Here is a 20,365-nt window from a genome sequence, read left to right as displayed (position 1 = left end):
TTAGATTGATTTCCTTTCTGTTAGGCAGCTTGTCCATCCATTTTGTCACAGCATGAAAATCAGGATTGAAACTACCACAACTAACCTTTTCTCACCTTCTTTTTTTGTTCAAGACACCAGTATGAGTGAGCAGGGACTGATCTGAACTGTGCCTTTGTTGTTTCTCTTAGGTCACGACATCTGAGACTTGAGTGTAGACTTCCAAACTGCTTTTTATTGTTTTTTTATATGACCATTCACATGGTCCTTTTACTTATTGTTTTTCTTTTTGGTTTTCCAACATGCTTAAATTAAATTTATTCTTAAAACAAGTTTTTTGGTAGTTGAATTTGAAATCTTGAACTTTAAGCTTTGTCATGTGAGGTAATTCAAATGTCCAGTGTGCAATTTAGCAGGATTTACCAGCACAAATGGAATACAATATGCATAACTTTGTTTTCATCAGTGTATAATTATCTGAATATAGGAATCGTGTTTTTGTTACCTTAGAATGAGCTGATTTTATCTACAGATGCCACAGGTTATCTTCCATGTTTCTACAGTAGCCCATCACATACAGATGCCAATGGTGCTGAGACTTCAGCACTAGATGCCACTAAATACTGCACATTGGTCCTTTAAGTTAAAAAACTAAACAAAATGGATGTTCATTGTGATCCGTGTTGGAAAATAACTTTATACTTGTACTCCACTACATTTCAGAGGGACATTTTAAATTTTTTTTACATTTGACAGCTGCGGTTACTTGCTACTTTTCAGATTAAGATTTTACATAAAAAAACATATTAAAAGGAGATATTCAAAAATCAAAGGCCAGGCCAGGAATCGAACCCAGGTCAGCTTGGAAGGCAGCTATGCTCACCACTATACCACCATCGCTTAATGATCATGTTAATATGTTAACTCTCAAGTCTCTGCAAGCAGATTTTCATATTGCAGTGTTTGCTCTCCACAATGGCACCATAAAGGCCTGTCTTATTTAAAGGTAGGACAAAAATCTAACTCACTTCAGTATAACACAGCCAGTCCCAGTAGGCGGCGCTGTCCAGAAGACTTGTATCCTGGTGCGTCTGCGAGGTGTGCTCTCCGTCACTGCGGGGGCACAGTTGGTCATGAACTGCGTGTCATCCTCATCAATGATCTGAGAACAAGGGAGGATTTAGCATTAACATATTGAAAAGCAAATGTCTACTTTTGCAAATGTCACCATGATCTTTCTGAGGTCTATTTTCCCTGAAAATGCATATCCAGACCACAGTGAATTGCAGTGAGTTGTAATGCCACCACACAAGAGCTCTTCTCCTACTGACAAGACTCCATCTGAGTTGTTTGAGACAGAGGCTATGCACAACAGATGACTGAACATTTTCTTTGTAACCCATACATCAATTCTAAAACGTCCAATATCTGACCAGGCGAATGCACCAGTCACTAGGTGCTTGCTTTTTGTTTAAACAGGAAAAAGATGGAGATCGAAATATTGTCAGATCTCATGAACTATACTCCAGATTCATTTTCTGAAATAATTTGAGATAGAAACAGTTGTTAATTAAACCCCGACAAGTTAGATCACCACCTAAACACTCCCTACAGTTGGATGTTTAGTGAGGTACAGATCTGAGCTGGTTCTGTACCGGTACAGGTTAACCAAACTGGTTAGGAAACAAGTAGTATTGGTAAATGTGCTCCCAATTTAGTAACATACTACAACAAGGTCATTGTCGATTTGAGCTATGTAGTGCAATATTGCAATTAACTGTCCATTTGACAGTTAAATATTTATGTTGAAAATTCTACTCACAGCACCTTTTGACAGTCAATTTTTTTTAAAATCACCACTGATCCATACATATAACCCCATGTAGGCTTATCATAAGCAATAGAGAACATTTTGGGAAAAGCTCTGTTTTCCACCAGTGACCAGTCAAGACTGCAGCTGAAGGAAAGCATAACAGAAGCAACATGGCTTCTTTGAGAGCAGTACAACAAAATCTGCTAGCTGCTGTTTGTTTGTTTGTGCTGTTTCCGTGATTGTTCACTTAGAAAACCACATTAGCAAGTTTGAATATTTGATCACAGGAGAACTTTCACTTGGGTTTTCCAGAGTGCAGAGTTGAGTAAACTGCACATGTCCAGCTTTAATATGGTATCTGATGGGGAAAAGAGTGAGTCATAAATCTCAATGGATAACTGATGTCTGTCTCTGCTTGATATTAAGACCAAACCAGTAGCAGTAGTATGACCAATCTTTGATTCTGCTTTGATTTGACATCAACAATTATTCCCCCTTCTTCATTGAATGACAGATGTGACAGAAGCTTGAGCCAAAAGCAAAGTTATGTGAAAGAGGACAATTCTCAAAGTTCCTAAGTGGGGCTTTGGATAATAACAGGTTTGTGTATTCAAGACATGTCTAGCCCAGTCCCTTCGGTACTTGGACGTTGTCAGACGTTTTAAAAACTAAACACACACAGAGACACACACACACACACACACACATACATACACACACGGCCTATGACCTTGTAGCTAGTGTTCTCCAGCTGCCTCAGCTCAACAATAACAATGACCTAACACCCAGTCCCAAAGTCCTGATGGGACATTAAGAGAGAGACAAAAGTCACAGGCAGCTCTTTCATAGACTACACAGAGAAAACACATCCATACAGAACACCCAAACATAAATATACTTCTATGTATTTCTGTATTGACTTCCTCACACCTCCTTATATACAGACACAAACAACTTGCTCAAAGGCATAAGAAGAGAAAGAGACCGGGAGAGAGACATAAAAGAGATAAGGGAAGGAAAGAAGAAAGAGAGAAACAAAGCAATAGAAAGATGCAGGCTTAAGGAGAAGACAAACACACAGAGAGTTTTGTGAGAGAGAGGAATATGGAGATAGACTGGGGCTACAACATGATAAATTGAAACAGAAACTGCACACGGATAATACATAAATAAAGAGCTGCCGTCTAAACATGAGAAAAAGCATGTATTTTGTAATAACACTGTCCACTCAGATGTTTAAGTCCATACTTAACATCAAAAGACAGAATGTGTCAGTTGGACCATTGTCCATGATTGTCTTTTCTCAGACTGAATTTGTCTACCGGATAGCACCGCAGTCCAGACAGTCAAGTCCTAAATCAAGACCAGTCATTAAAGTCTAGTCTTGAGTAATGTTCCTAGTTAACACAGTCAATGCCAAGTCAAGACAGGCACATAAAGTCAAAATTCACAACAAAGTCCCGAGTCAACACAGCCAATCAAATCAATCACAAGTCCAACCTCAAAACAAGCCCCTAGTCCCTAGTCCTAAATCAAGGCCAGAGTCCTGGTAGTCCAGTCCTATGTAATGTTCCAAGTTAAGACAGTCAATGCAGAGACACAGTCCAAGTCAAGATTTTGCCCACAGTTAAGTCCCACAACAAGACAATTGAGTACCAAGTCCAAAAATGTATTTTATGATTTATGTTTGTTCACTTTATATATATATATATATATATATATATATATATACACACATACACACACACACAAATATTTTTTTAACTTTCATTCATATATAATATATTTGCAAAATGACAACACAAATCAAGACAGACAAGTCTGAGGTCAAGTGAGTTAAGCCCAAATTCAAAAGATTCAAGACAAGCATGTTTAACCCAAGACACAATCAAGTTACAATCAATCAAATTCACAGAAATCCACACAGTCAAGTCCAAAGTCTCAAATCCCAAACTTTAGGTCCCAAGCAATAGTTTCTGCATTTCTGCATTGCAAGTCCTGAGTCAACACAATTGAGTCAATTAAATCCCACAGTCAAGCCCAAAGTCAAGACAGGTAAATCCAAAGTTAAGTCCCAATTCCTTACCACTGGGTTCAAAGTCAAGATAGTCAAGTCCAATCAAATTCCCAGTCCAGGCAGTCCAGTCCCACAACAAGATAAGTAAGTCCCAAGTTATCTCCTTACTCCTTAAGAAAGATAAGAGCCCCCTTGAGTGCAGCTCATACCGTCCAATTTCAATACTAAATACGGATGTTAAAATCCTTGCTAAAATTTTGGCACGTTGCTTGGAGGGGGTTCTTCCATCCATCATATCACCAGACCAAACAGGTTTTATTAGGAATTGGTACTCCTTTTTTAACATCAGACGCCTTTTAAATATCCTCTATAGCCTTTCTCTACCTGGCACCCCAGAAGTGGTGCTTTCACTCGATGCTGAAAAGGCATTTGGAGTGGGTGGAGTGGGGCTATCTTTTTAGCGCGCTAGAGAGGTTTGGATTTGGTCCCAGATTCATATCATGGGTTAAACTTTTATATACATCTCCGAGGACTGCTGTACGTACTAATAATAATCTGTCCACTTACTTTGAGCTCCAGCGAGGTACGAGGCAGGGATGTCCTCCACTGCTATTTGCCATTGCAATGGAACCACTTGCTTTGGCGCTAAGACGGAATGCTGATATCAGGGGGATCCGGCGTGAAGGGATAGAGCATAGTTTCACTTTATGCGGACGATATGCTATTATTCATTTTGCAGCCCCTTCTGAGCCTTCCTAAGTTAATGGCCCTACTCGAAGATTTTGGCAAAATATCGGGCTACAAGGTCAATATTCAGAAAAGTGAACTGATGCCTGTTGGTGAGGGGGCAGGCCAGGTACCCCTAGACTCATTTCCTTTTAAAATGAGTCCAAAGAAATTCAAATATCTTGGGGTGTGGGTTACACACAGTCATAAAGATTTATATTTAGCTAATTATCAGCCTCTGTTATCTAATCTGAAGCAAGATATTGAGCGGTGGGACCCCCTGCCTCTCTCCCTGGGGGGCAGAATCAATACTATAAAGATGAATGTGCTGCCTAAATTTGTATATATTTTTTCCAGTGTCTCCCAGTGTTTCTCACAAAATCCTTTTTTTCCAAAACTAAATAATCAGATATCAGCCTTCATTTGGAACAAAAAGCCACCACGGATCAAAAGACATATATTACAGAGACCTCGTGCAAAGGGAGGGATGGCACTCCCAAACTTCATGTACTATTATTGGGCGGCTAATAAAAGATCACTGCTGTACTGGATGAGGGAAGGAGGATTGTTGTATTTGTTCTTTTAGTGTTATTATGTTTGTTTGTATGTTTATTTTTTTGTCTGTTAAGCCCCTCTTGGGTGTTGTTTACTATTTGAAAATTCTAATAAAAAAACCTTGATAAAAAAAAAGAAAACTAGAAACAAGACGTGGGCACATTCAAGTTTCAAGCCATATTGTTGGAGACAATGTGTGAGAGATGGAAGGACAGACAAACAGACAGAAAGAGAGACAGGCAAAGAGAGGAAGAGAGGGAGTGTGGGAAGACTGGCAAAGGAGCGTTTGTTTTCACTGCAGAGGCTGGCATGTCTGTGTGTGTCCACGGTTTGTCTATCTCAATCTCTCTCACTCAATCTCTCGCTCTCTGTTGAGACGGTAAACACAGATGCTTCAGAGTGCCTGCACAAGCAAATGCAGAGCCCTGTTCAAACACACACACACACACACACACACACACACGCACACGCACACGCACACACACACGCACACGCACACGCACACACACACACACACGCACACACACACACACACACACACACACCGTCACGCACGCACACATCATCACGCACACAAAGAGACAGACAAGGCAAACCCAGGCTTGAACAGACACCCAAGATCCCTGGAGAAAACTGACAATAAGAGTGATATTAGCGTGTGTGTGTTTGTTGGTCGGTGTGCACACACACTGCAGGTTTGTAATTAAATGCAAAGCAGTTACAAGGCAGTGAATACAGTTAAAACCTTTGGGACCTGAGTGCAGAGATGAAACTTTTGCACAGGAAAAACACCAGGCAGACAGACAGATTGAAATGTCACGTCAACACTTGAAGATGAGCTTATTTCAGAAAGTAACAAAGTTCGCTTGCTCGATGAAGACCTCGAAGGCGCCGACATATTGCCTTGAGCTTTCCATCAATCACAGCCATACTATTACTGCAGAATACCGCTGAGATCTTCGGGCTATCACAAATATTGCATCATATTACATTTTGTGTCTGAGCCACCCAAGCAAGGCAGCGGTGTCACATATCCAAACAGCTACTCTGTAAAAAATAACTATGTGTGTGCAGGTTTATTTCCTAGCAAATGGAGCCAATTCTGTGGCTTTTGGCGTTCAATAACACAAAACAACATTGGAAAAGAGGCAGTGTATTGTTCACTGGGTCTGTTTAAAATAAAAATGACCCCAAAGCTCTTTTTAAAATCCACTTTTTTACAGTTATATACACATTTTAGTGCTATAATCCTTTGTAGAAGTCAATTTAAGAGCATTTTTTAAAAGTTTCTGTGAGCTGTAATGCTGTCATAGCCGTCAAACCAAGGAGTGTTTGTGTCTTGTTTGTGCTCATGCAGGCTAGATACGTAAATGGACTGTCTGAAAGCGCAAATGATTTTTTTCCTGCCTTTCTTTAAGTCTGTCATGTCTTTTTCTCATCTGTTTTTCTATGTGCGAAAGCTCTGACGTTATTGGGGTGCTAAAAGCTCTGACAACAACAGGCAAGTCTGTCACCTTGACTGCAGAGCATACTCAGAGAGCAGACTAAATGACACCTAGTGTAGAGACAAACGCAAAGTGAAAGACCTTCTATGACACTGGATAGCCATTTACAAACACTCAAAAGCATTCAGCCTTTGACCTGAAGTCTATCTTAGTCTGACCTGGTTCTGAACCTCAATAATCCAGTAAGCACAGTGTTTACTGACTTTGTAGCATGAAAATATCTATAACTTTTGACTTCTGCTGTCTGCAAGTAAAGTAAATCTGAATTAATAAAGATTATTTCCAGCTGGTATCATCATTTCTTTCCCCTACAAAAGAAATGCCATGGCATACTTAATTGGCAGCTGTTTTTTGTTTTAGAGCTACAATATCTCCAGTTTATCCACAGTTCCCCAGAGCCAAGTTAAGTATAAAACAGAATTTGGGATATTTTTCTTGAGCAAATTAGTTACCCCTATCAATCACTTGGTGGTTGCCCTTGTTTTAGACAAAGGAAAATTGTCTTTTGGGCCTAATAAGACGGTGCCATGGGTTCATGTTGACAATTTAACCTGACTACGACCTTAACCAGGATCTTGGGCCATTATTATTCTGAACAAGTAAACACAGTCATTGTACAGTTGAAACCAGAAGTTTACATACACTGTATAAAAAGACACTCTTTTTTCTCTCTGTCTGACATTAAATCAGATTAAACTTTGCCTGTTTTAGGTCAATTAGGATTACCAAAATTATTTCTATTTGCTAAATGCCAGAATAATGAGAGAGAGGATTTTTTAGACAATGTTTTTATTACTTTCTCAGTCAGAAAGTCAGTTTACATACATTTCATTAGTATTTGGTACCATTGTCTTTAAACTGTATGACTTGGGTCAAACGTTTTAGATATCCTTCCACAAGCTTCACACAATAGTTGGCAGGAATTTTGGCCCATTCCTCCTGACAGAACTGGTGTAACTGAGCCAAGTTTGCAGGCCGCCTTGCTCGCACATGCCATTTCAGCTCTGCCCATAAATATTCAATAGGATTGAGATCAGGGCTTTATGATGGCCACTCCAAAACATTGACTTTGTTGTCCTAAAGCCACTTTGTAACCAGTTTGGCAGTATGCTTCGGGTCATTGTCCATTTGGAAGACCCATTTGCGCCCAAGCTTTAACTTCCTGGCTGATGTCTTGAGATGTTGCTTCAGTATTTCCACATAATGTTCTTTCCTCATGATGCCATCTATTTTGTGAAGTGCACCAGTCCCTCCTGCAGCAAAACAACCCCACAACATGATGCTGCCACCACCGTATTTCACAGTTGGGATGGTGTTCTCAGGCTTGGTGTTCTCACACACTCTTACCAGCTTCAGCCAGCATCTTCACAAGGTCTTTTGCTTTTGTTCTTGGGTTGATATGCACATTTCGGACCAGAGCACGTTCAACTCTGGGACACAGAACCCGTCTCCTTCCTGAGCGGTATGATGGCTGGACATTCCCATGGTGTTTATAGAAGTATAAACACCATGGGAATTATATGAATAATAATGCGTATAATTGTTTGAACAGATGAACGTGGCACCTTCAGGCATCTGGAAATTGCACCCAAGGATGAACCAGACTTGTGCAAGTCCACAATTCTCTTCCTGATATCTTGGCTGATGTCTTGACTTTCCCATGATGTTAGACAAGAAGCAGTGTGTTTCAGGTGTGCCTTAAAATACATCCACAGGTGTGTCTCTAATTAACTCAAATGTTGTCAATAAATCAAAAGCTTCCAAAGACATCATCATCTGGGCTTTGTTTAACCTAAGACCCAAATATAGAAAACCTTTAAAAAATTATTTTACCTTCAGATGTTGTGTAGTAGGCCTTTGATGCAGAAATTAAAGAGTTTTTAAAAAAATAATGTTTATGTAAGTTTATAGAGAAATGTTGTAATATTGCAACATTGGGCTTAGGTGGAGCAGAATTTCTGTATTTGTACTCATGTTGTCGAACAACAATCAGAACAACTACGGGTTAATTGCAGGGTTGATTGCTTACTTAGCCCCATAAAGGTATATAACATTAATAATAATCACACATTAGTCATATTTTTATGAAGTCATTTATTAAAAAACTATTAAACAGGATAAAAATCCATCTTTTCTAGCAACTTCTTCATTCCTTTTTCTTCATGACTGACTTTCATTGTTAGTGAAAGTCCCAAAACAGTTCTTGTCCTCTGAAAAGCAAAGGCGAACATCACACTTGCTGCATTGGTGTTGGTGTATCCTGTATTGCAGTGTCTGCAGCGTCCCTCCCTGTCTTCACTGGGAAATGTGCAACTAGGTCCTGCGTACATCCAATGTAAGGTGTGCACATCTCTTGGATGGTCTCTTCTGAGCATTCAGAGGGCTTTCGATGTCACTGTCTGTGATGCTGGGCTCCCTTGCCTGAAGATGGCGCCTCTCTTGGAGTTCGAAGTGTTGTGTTTACCAGGATGAGAGAGGATGCTAGCTGTGCCTTGCAGTCCCGCTTGTAGAGGAGCCATGCATTGACCACAGCGAGGATGATGGTGTGCCAGAAGATGTACATGTACCAGTACCAGCGACGGGATTTGATGGGGAACTTATATTTGGCTGTAAATGAGTCCAACAAATCCATACCTCCCATGTACTTGTTGTAGGCACCAACAATGTAAGGCCTTTCAACTTCAATGTAGGTTCTGGTGGCTTTGTCCCAGCGTTGAATCTTCTGCACAGGTTCAGTTCAAGCAAAGGATGTGTGACGGCCCTGTTGTCATACCATTTGACAGCACAGATGTTGTGATTCCCCTCCACTCTGACGTCATAGCTTCATCTCCCCTTTTTCTTCAAGCTCTTCTCGTCTTCAAGGTTACAGTAGGGTAGGCCACCTGCCTGGCTGTCCCACGTAATGAATTCCCCGATCAAGGAGTTTCACTAATAATGGAACACAGGTGAAGTAGTTGTCTGCATACATTTTGTAGTTCTGACCTTCTGGATGTGTGGAAGCAAGCTCATCACAACATCACCTGACAATCCAAGTTCAGATTTGGCTCGATTCCGTTGACATTGCCTTGGTAGACGTCACACATCATGCCAGAGATTCCAGTTCTCACCCACACTTTGAATCCCCATGGGTTTGGCTTGCCTTGCATATATTGCTTGATGCTGCTGAATTTCCCCTTGATAGGATACTTTCATACTGCCTTGACAGCTTGTTATGCTCTCTACTTATCATGCTAAAAGAAATATGCATCCCAATCACCAGCCATTTAGTCAAACAATACTGCCTTGACATAACAATACTGCGTTTGTGCTCTCTAATTATCATACTAAAAGGAAAACATGCATACCCCCACTTATATCCACACCCCACATTCAGGAACATTTTCACCTTTCCCAGAACTGTATTGTCTGTTGATATCCTCTTTGTGGACAAAGTCATGGAATTTTAGGTCAGTCTGGTCAAATTAACTACATTTTTTAGAGATAAAACTTTAAATCAGTCAAATTTGACCAGAACACAACACAAGGTTAGAATGTATACTGTCCATGTATAAAGAAAATACTTTGTTAGAGGCAGTGGTGTAGTGGAGGGAATGCAACCTGTTTGGGCCCACTGCAACAAGCCTGCTATTTTGACTACCACACTCACCCAGTGTTGTAGAATTGCAACAAATATATAACAAGCTCTAAATGAAATTTGATGAATCTATTCCACAATAACTACATATGTACATGCTCTGGACATTGTAATAACAACCAAAAAAATGTAAAAGACATTTTACTTACTAGAATCTGATGAATTTAGTCCAATGAAACAAAGAGATGTTGTTCAAAGAAACCAGAGAAGTTGAGTGAGTTCATGGCCATAAGGCGGGACTTATAAACAAATGTACCATCCAATAGCATTGTGAGACTGAACAATAGGACCCAATGACTATGTAAATGTGGTAAAACATAAGATAAAATATAACAGATTGTTTTTAGAATGGCTAAAGGTAACGTTGTAATTTTACAACAAGGGGTGTTACAGGGTTAAAGGCATAGTAATCATAGTGTATGTAAACTTCTGACTTTGAAGAAAGTAATAAAAAATTGTCAAAAAAAATCCTTCTCTCATTATTCTGGCATTTAGCAAATAGAAATAATTTTGGTAATCCTAACGGACCTAAAACAGGAAAAGTGATTATCTGATTTCATGTCAGACAGTGAGAAAAAAAAGCATATGTGTCTTTTTATACAGTGTATGTAAACTTCTGGTTTCAACTGTAAATGTGTGTGCATGTGTGTGCATGTGTGTATAAATATGGCTGACTTGTGTGTGCATGTGTGTCGGTTTTCCAGCCTTGCCCACTCAGTTTGTTTGGGCAATTGTCAATGAGAAACAGCATGAATAAACTAGACAGGCTCCTGTTCAGACTAAGGCTGAGTCACAGAGCTGTTGAGACTATAGCCGTCATCCTCAATCACAATTGGCTTCCAAGCACTAAAAACTAAGTGGTGACATATTCAGTGACACCAAACAGTGGTACTTAGTTTACGTTTTCAAGTCATTTTTGCTCCACATTGACCAGCAGTGCATTTTATGCTATAGTTTCACAAAATACAGTTTATTTAGCATTTATTTGGCAAATGACAAGATTTTTTGTTATTCACAGTAGGGCTGCATGGTTAATTGAATATTAATCACAATCACATATTTGGCTTCCCACAATTAAATTAACCTGATCGTCTATGACCACCCAACCAACTAACCACCCATTACTAAATTAAAATTTTATGGATATTTCAAATTGTATTCAATGTATTACAGCAACAGATGCAGCAATATTGTGCATCTGCCCCATTTCTGGGTTGAAATAACTACATCAACACAACAGTATGGAGTTAAACTGGACAGCCCAAACCTCTGAATAGTTTACTTGTTGTTAATGCAGTCGGCAGCCGGGGGCATTATGTCGGCAGGATCATTTAAAAGGCAACCGTGACTACATTGTGCATCTGCCCCATTTTTTTTTTTTTGGGGGGGAAAAATTTAAACGGCGCGGGCCCCCGCTCCAAAATCAACATAGAGGAAACACTGAGATGAAAACAACTGATACACTGTACAATGAACCCAAATAGTGAACACAATAACTGCAAAAAGTTTGTGTAAAACGACCGATTTGGATGAATTTAACTGATTATTTCCTGTGAATACTGATCTGAAATGAGTTTTTTTTATACAATTCTCTATCTGTATTACACATTTTTATCATTTTAAACAATCATACATACTTAAAAGGCTTCTTTTTTGACCACTGTAGGTTTTTTTTTTTCCCCTGGCGCTTGAAACCAAAGAACTGTTCTGTTCTTTGGTTGTTATAACAGTGTACTTTTTTAGGATGATGAAATTTAGGCCTACTGTGTATATTTTTAAAGTTTTCCTATGCACGTTTGAATCAAGAAGACCTTGCGACTCCACGCAAAGCTTTGGCAACCCCTAGTGGTGGTCCAGACCCTCAGGTTGGGGACCATTGGTCTATGATACTGACATTTGAAATGCGTGCTTGGCTCATAGAACACTCTGCTGCATATTAAATCAAGCGTGTACTAACTAACAGCCAGCCACTACAGGTGATTGAGACGTTATGGTTTCACTTTTGGGGAGCAGTCATGTCGCTGCACGCATACCCTGCAGCTGCAGCCTGGATACTTTTCTTTCTGGAAAAAATGCTGTATTAAGTTACTGCTAACAAAAAACATTTCCTACTGCTGAAGCTTCACATTAAAAGCATTTAACTGGGGAAACATGAGTTGACTTTATCTTTAAGTAAGCTAGTCACAGAAAGTGCAGAGTTTGTCAGTTAGATAACAAACACTGCCCGCTATTGTTCACCAAAAATGCATCTGTAAAACAAGAAAATGTTGGAGCATGAAATAATCGTGATCTCAACATTTATCATGATGATGATTGGCCATGCAGCCCTAATTTACAGATGAAAAATCTTAGGATCCTTATCTAGTCTCCATCTTTGGTATTAAATTCTCTTCATTGGGGTGTTTTTGTACACAACTTCCCAAAGATCAACTGTCAATCAAACAGTGTGAGCAGTAGTGTGAAAAAATCCCACCAGAGAACCGGTGTTTAATTTCCAGTAATGGTGTTTTCACACTTTCACTGTGACTTGGTTGTGCTGTTTCAATAAATGGTGAGGAATAACTTTGAAAATTGGTTGCTGGATTAGTGTGGACATCCTCAGGCCAAAAGTAGTAGGGTTAGCAGTGAAGGACTATAGTGCACAGAAAATCTTTAAAAAATGGAAAAGAAAACCCCACACAAACTGCATGCAAGTAAAAACATGGTGTGAGCAGCACCGAGGCATCTTTGTTCGTTTTGACTTTTTATAGATGGAGCTTTTTTGTTTGTTTCTTATGCAATGGTGGCGATTACGGCTTGTTAAACTAACCAGTTATATCAAACAACCACTGTTTGCTGCTGTTGGAAATAAAAAATGATGCAGTTTTTGCACTTCCACAGATCAACTGTCAGTCAAACACTGTGAGCTGGCATATGTACAAGTGGTACTGAGGCAATATTTTTGCCCACTACAGAAACCCAGGGCCTAATTCCCATTACTGGTATATCTGGTTTTATTGTTGTGTTCTATAAATGAATGTTCATAGGTGGGATGCCAGTGAGGGCTCATATTCTCGTTGCAGCACTTCTATTTGTTGTTTGGGCCGACTACAAGGGGGTGGTGGGACATACTGTTTTCAGAATTAGCCAGTGATATTTACTATCATTGCTCATGCTAAAAAACTAGCAAGTTATATTAACATTTTAAATCAGATCCTGTGCAGAGAAAAAGCTACCAGGCAACAAGCATTCTAGGTATAGTTTGATACCCCGATTATCTATGATACAGATTAGCATAATGACAATTCATTTATACAAAAAAAAAACATTTCATTTCATGAATCCATTTTGTTCACATTTCTTACATCAATTCACAATCACCCCAAAATGATTTGTCACCTCCTTGTGAACTTATAGCTGAATCCCTAACCAATCAATAAGTAAGAAATAATTGCCTCACACTCATAGTCTTGATGCATTATGTATTACAGTAATAAGCCATAATCAGTGCAGAGTACAACATTATTTATGCAGACCTCAAGCATCTGAACCAACCGGCTTGTCAAGCATAATAAATAAAGATGTGTTAAGCGTCTTCTAGCTCAAGTTCCTTGAAGAAAATAAGCACATAGTTGTCCTTGTAAATTCCCGTTAATCACAAAAACAGGGAGGGGTGCGAGACTACACAATCCTGCGTGTATCTATCTTTGGTACTTAGAGAGGCAATAATTACTTAAGGATCACATTCAAGTGTGATTATGTTAGATATCAGGGCACCATCATTCCAACTCTACACACATCCTACTCGTCCTTTTCTTTAAAGCCTTCTAAGCCCTGCTTGGCTCATGTAATTTCCTCTATCTGAAACCTATGACTTAGCTGTGGCACTTTAAACTGATTGTGTTTGTTTATCCCCAGCTAAACTCAGAACCCTAGATAATCTGTGCAAAGGAAAAAAAGAAGATAATATCTCATGTCTGCTCATCTCTTCCCTTATCCAAACAAGCTCCGTTTGTCTCCCTGAGCAATAACACGTTGCTGGCCTAGATAAATATGACCGACATCCCACACTAATGCAAAGAGGGCTGGGAAAAACACACATACAGACCCGCACGTATACCCACATGCCCATTCGGTGCATATGTAAGCACAAAGACATACATTTCCAAGCAGACAATTACTTCAGACTCAGTGGGATACTGAGTCGTGCACACACAGATGCACCCTTCGCAGAAATGCTCTCCAAGCTCTGACACATTAAGACAGAAGCCCTTTAATGGTAGTAATGGAGACAAAGAGCAGATTATTGCTTAAGGAAAAAACAATGAGCAGCAACTCTCTGTTGTGGTGTTTTAGTGAAACAGCAGGCGGGCACATTCCAGGACAGCTGCCAGAAACAACCCAGTACCAGAAAGGGAGGAGAGAGAACAGCCGTATGGGGAACCACAACTGCGCTCATTTGGCTCCTCTTCCACTGCCCAATAACAATCATGACATTGCAAAACTAGCCACATAATTAACTTGTGAAAAATAAACTGTCAGGAATATGAATTGTTATATAAACTTTATTTTACACAAGTATTATTATGTAAACCTCTCTGATAAAAAGAAGCTGAGTTTGATGGATTGAGGTCATTTAGATAAAAAGCCAGACTCGCTGTCATGCTGCATCTTCTCTTATCGACCCGCTAATATAACTGGGACACAAAGGACGGCGTATTTAATAAATGAAATCATTCCGAAACTAATTTCTATTTCTACATGAAACCAAAATAAAGTTTTCATTGATTTAACGTAGTGTCCTTAAAACATAGCGTCATGTAGGACACATCTTTCATACAGTCAGCTTCTCAGAACTTTTCCGAACCGAATATATTCTTTAAACACACAGTGTTTTGACAGCAGCTTATCTCTAGAGGCCTTAATCATTCTCCACATGTGGATAAAAGTGTCAATTACAACTGTCAATTACAGAACAAAAACTGTCTGATGGATTTGCCAATATGTATTAAACAGATTGTAAAGCCAGATTGTCAACTTTAATTTTGTTCAGGCTCAGCCCACACTGTTCCAGTTTCTGCTCACTGCCTACTGCCTGGTCTCAGCCTCACTGCAGACTCTGCTGGGACTCTGAGGTTGAGACTGCGAGGTGTTTATTGTGCAAGGAGCAGAAATCAAATAGAGCGGAGTGAGCTAAGATCTTTGGGTTTGAACTGTTTCAATACAGACCAAGGTTCCACTGAAAACAACGTAGTTCTCTGTTATCTTCGCTTTCACACAAGCTGGTTTGTGAGAACTCATTTATTTATTATATCATTTATTTAAGTAGAGAAAATTATGTTTTCCAGACTTCTCAGCTTTATCTATCCTGTTTGGGTCGAACAAAGTCACTCAACTTTTAAAGGACCAGTATGCAGTTCGAGATTGCAACTCCCTTGTTTCACCCTCACCTTCTGAGCAGGAAGGAGAAACTACAGGGGTTGTGAAACGCCCCTATCTAGAGCCAATGCTTGATTTGTCCCTTTTGGGCTACTATAGAAACATGGTGATTCAACATTGGCGGACTCTACTGAAGGGGACCCGCTGCATCTGTAAATAGACAGCTCATTCTAAGGTAACAAAAACTGAATTTAAGACTTATTTTCAGGTGATTACACACTAATGAAAACATAGTAATGCATATGGTATTAAATTTCTGGCAAAAGATCCACCTAAATGTTACATGCTGGACCTTTAAACCTTAAGAACACAATTTTTCAGACCAGTTTATTCTCCCCAATTGTTTTTAAAAATGTATTCCTTATTTTGTATTATTCATCCAGTAGCTGTTATTTCTTTTATCATTTGTAGAGCAGTGTGTAAACTTGCAAAGACTTTTCATTTTAATTTCGTGGTTGGAAAAGTTAGAGAGTAAACCCAGAGGCAACGCTGCTGCAAGATGCTAAGGGTTGAACCACGGCCAGACACGTGAGACTTTATGCCATATAATGCATATGCTAGCACAAGGAGTACAGTGAATGAAAGAAGAAGTTAATGAACAAAGAAAACAATTAGTGTCAACACACAAAATATATAGTTTCAGCGTCAGAAACCAAGCTCTCTACACTGTTTGGCTGACTATAGAGACTACAGAGAAACAAGGGGAACTTTTGGTTCATTATCATATCTTCTAATAGCCACCAAGGGACAAAAGGGTTGACAGTAAATGAATAAATGATCTCAAAAACAGGGTTGCAGCGGTATACCGATACCACTGTATACCATTGTATAAAAACTGACAGTTATCATACCATGTACATTTGCTTATCTATGGTATCAGCAACCGCAGCATGCCTGCAGCAGAGCACGTCCATTATAATCAACTGAAGCTGCAAACACAGTCTAAAGAGTAAAAACAATCCACTCCACTATATGATGTGCTGCGTCTGTGTCCACATATTTCTGCAGTTATACAGCCCTACAGTCAAGATTTAGGGCATAAATCAGGAGAAGAGAATTGTGACACCGGGAAGAAACCAAGATTAGGGATGGGAATCGAGAACCAGATCCAAATTTTCCAATCCATTTAAATTGTATGCCACCGAGGTGATCAATTCCTTTTATCAGTGCCAGCATATTGTCAAACTCATGTGTCTATGCTGCTGGAAACTTTCAACAAGAAGTCATGGCAGAAAGTAAAAAACAATCCGAAGCGTGGCCTCATTTATAATTAAAAAGGGAATTGACAAAGAATCAGAACAATAGGCAGAATCAATAATAAATGGAATTGGTATAGATAAAATCTTTAAAATTCCCACCCCTGACCGAGAGAAGGCAATGAAGGAGAGGAGTGTGTATCGCATTGCCTGCATCTATCTGTTTGCATGTCTGTGCATGATACAAAGCAAAACACTGCTCCATAGCACTACTAGTGGTCACAAACTCCACAGGACACCTTAAATTAATGACACTGACACACAAATGACATCAAACATTTGTTATTACTCTATGGGAACCCGAACTGTTTATAACCCAAGCACAGAAGTGCTGGCAAACATAGATGCTGCCAACATGATAAAAAGGAGGATCTTAGTTAGGTGAAGAATTGGGTAAATACGTTGCATGCTCTGTTGTGTCTGCATGTTAGCATCACTACAAAGTCTCAACAAACATGATTTGTTTCAAAGTCGGTGGAACCAAGAAGCAAAATCTTCTCAGTTCTCTCTTTAAATTGTTGGCTACATGAAAGCAGCCTCCTGCTCTGTTTGGTAAGAGTCTGGTTAGGATCAGCATGTGGCAACACAGCTACAGATGTGTGTTCCTGTTTACACTGAGCAGGAGGTAATTGAGGAAGTCTGGCTCTCTCCTCTGCTGCTCAGTGGGAGCTGTGTTACTACCGAACCAAACATCTCACATCTCGCTCCTGCTTTCTCTCCAACTCTCTCTGTTTATCTCTTTTCTCTCTGTCCTCACATGCCTCTTCCTCTCTTTCCTCCCCTGCCTTCTCCTTCGCCCTCTCCTTCTTCCGCTGGAGGAAATATCTGCCACTTAGGGAGAAGGATGCCGTGTCTGCCTCAGCCTAGAAGAGCTGCACCAAAGAGGCAACTAGATTCTCTTTTCTTCTTTGCCACAACAGGAGAGCTCAGTTTTCCAGCGTCATCCAGGGGAGCCGTGTTGCATCTGTCAGCAACACCTCCTTTAACCTCCATATCAGAAGACAGCGGGGAGCTGCTAAGTCGACTGCCATGTGCATTATAGCATGCAAATGAGTTCATCCTTTGTGAACTTTCCCAGAAAGCTCAGCAGAGCACATTCAGTATGCAGCGATTCCTCCTCTCCTCTCCACACCTGCTTATCCTTACCTGGAACTGGCCGGCGTAGTCGTCGTCTGTGGTGCCCTCTCTGCCCTCCTTCAGCGCGATGAGGGTAAAACCTCTGAAATAAGCAGGGCTGGTTGCCAGGAGTACCACTGTAAAGCAGAAAGAAAGCATGTATTTACTAAAAGCTGAGCAGTAAAGAGGCACATACATTGACACACAAGAGTGGCACTGCATGACGCAGGGTCACCCCGTATGATGCCAGGGAAACGCACAGGGAAGCAGTATTCAATGTGATGGCTGTAAAAAGAGGCTTAGCATCTCACACTGGAATAAAAGAGAGGCTATAAATCTCATACAGAGAGTTTGGTGCGGGGAACGGGCCAGGAACAGGAGCCGTATAATGAGATGTGGGTGAAATTTTATTCGGCTCACCCTTGTGCCCTAACCTTGCATTTTCAAACGAGCTCATTTATCTTAAAACTTGCTCCCGGTGCTGAGAAGGAAGATGTCAATATTTTCAATCTTATCTATTTTTGTTTTTTTAAGTGAACTTATTCGCTACTTAAAGGCTGTAAAGGTTTGGTAAATAACTTCTTTATTTCCTTGGGTGGTGTCCTTCACACGTAGCTGATTAGAATTTTGCCCTGAATTGCTAAATGTGGCGTCACAGCCAAAACTTGCATGATCCGGAGTATGATCTCAGTGGGGGGACTTTTAGACAAGGTGACCCTTGATTTTGCTCCTCGTTTTGAAGCCTGTTTCAAAACTGCACCATGCCGGGTCTCATAACTGTAAGAGCTCAAAACTGCTTAGTGTAACTTCTAAACTCACCAAGAACCTCTGTGAGTAGGCCAAAGTCTTTCTTTATGTAGCCAAATTCATCAGGCAGGATAGGGACTTTAAATTTGTAGGGGTCAGCTTAATTGGAGCCAGATCTCTCTCTCTCTGTGTGTGTGTGTGTGTGTGTGTGTGTGTGTGTGTGTGTGTGTGTGTGTGTGTGTGTGTGTGTCTGTGTGTATCTCCCTCTGTGAGTGTTTGTATGTGTGTCTCTTTGCTTGCAGAAAGAGGAGAGGAAGTGAATATAGGTCAAACATTATAACACTAAGTAGCCTTATCAAACCACAACTCTCCCTGCAGGGGCCAGAGGCGGCAGACTGACTAGTTGGTGATCTGTGTCCTCCTGGCTGCGATTTCTAGTCCAATTTTAGTTTACTGTGGCTATTGCTTACAGTCTTATGGGTGGTTAGTCATACTCAAGTTTGAATACATAAAACAAAATAAAGATTTCTATGAATTTCAGAGTAAACATGCTCTGATTTCCAACTTCACAAACAGTCCACTTGTTCAATTTGGCGCAGGTTTACGCACTGATTGCGCAGATGGACACTAAACTCTACCTCTGTAGGTGCTGGCGGGCTGGTAGGTTTCCGGGTCCCCCTCCACTCTGAGCCTGAACTCATGGTGGCCATCCTTCCGGGTCCCATGTGTCGGCGCCCGGAGGATCCGCCCGCAGTACCCGTCCGACCTGCCCCCGGAGGGTTCCTCCACGAAAGCGACGGCATTGCACACAAAACTCGAGACGAAATAGTACTGCAAAAGCAGCAGATGTATGTACATTCCCATTTCGGAGCCCGCGGATGAGTGTACAGTGACAGTTCAATCAAATTAAAAACCCAGTGGAAAGGCGAAACAGCGGACAGAGGATCAGTTCCAGCTCCTTCCCCGGGAACTCCCACCAAACTACAGCAGCGTCACAGTCAGTGGGAAAGGTGAAGAGAAGGAGGCGAGTCCATCCTGAACTGGAGAGAGCGCGTCTGGGACGCACCACGGTGAGGCGGGTGCTGAGATGGGAGAGAGGAGCTGCTGCTGCTGTTCCCGGATCAGTGTGTGGTGTTGATACTAGTGAGCTTGGAACCAGCGGGGGGCCGCCAGATAACCGAGCGCGGGTGCACGCGGCTGTCTCCTTGACTTGAGGCGAGGGAAGGTCCAAACTGGAGCTCCGCGCTTTAATAAGAGCCAGCCCTCCCCTAATACCCCTCTACACACACACACAGAGTACACACGCTGCTAGTGTGAGATCACACACACACACACACACACACACACACAGATCTTCCTCCTGGGGAAAATTACAAATGTTCTGCCTGCTGTTCAGAACCGACAGCAAATGTTAAATGCTCTAAACACTGTGGGCTGCATTTGGGTTAAAAGTCATCATGGAGTTAGATATGGACATTCTAAACTCAAAAGTGAGCAGCATGGTTGTATTAAAAGTGAAGAAGCAAAAGGATTGTGTTTATTAGTCCTCATCTGTGCGCATTTTTCCTTCATAATTACGCGAAATTATCCTGTTCCATA

At 40.7% G+C, this 20,365-nt stretch overlaps 1 protein-coding gene across 1 annotated transcript in view; it reads right to left on the bottom strand.

The window, feature by feature from the left end:
* The window catches only part of spon1b (spondin 1b), a 93,486-nt gene extending 73,491 nt beyond the window's left edge, over positions 1–19,995 (bottom strand). Inside the window, exons 1-3 of the mRNA XM_051382077.1 lie at positions 19,405–19,995; positions 18,050–18,156; positions 1,008–1,141 (exon numbers count right to left, since the gene is read on the bottom strand). Of these exons, the coding sequence (XP_051238037.1) occupies positions 1,008–1,141; positions 18,050–18,156; positions 19,405–19,630 (467 nt within the window). The 5' untranslated portion in view covers positions 19,631–19,995. The remainder of the gene's footprint in view (positions 1–1,007; positions 1,142–18,049; positions 18,157–19,404) is intronic.
* Between the last annotated feature and the right edge of the window lie 370 nt (positions 19,996–20,365).

This window comes from Dicentrarchus labrax, unplaced genomic scaffold (assembly GCF_905237075.1).
Source record: "Dicentrarchus labrax unplaced genomic scaffold, dlabrax2021, whole genome shotgun sequence".
In the NCBI taxonomy this organism is placed as follows: Eukaryota; Metazoa; Chordata; class Actinopteri; family Moronidae; genus Dicentrarchus; species Dicentrarchus labrax.
This window is presented reverse-complemented; position numbering and strand designations above follow the sequence as displayed.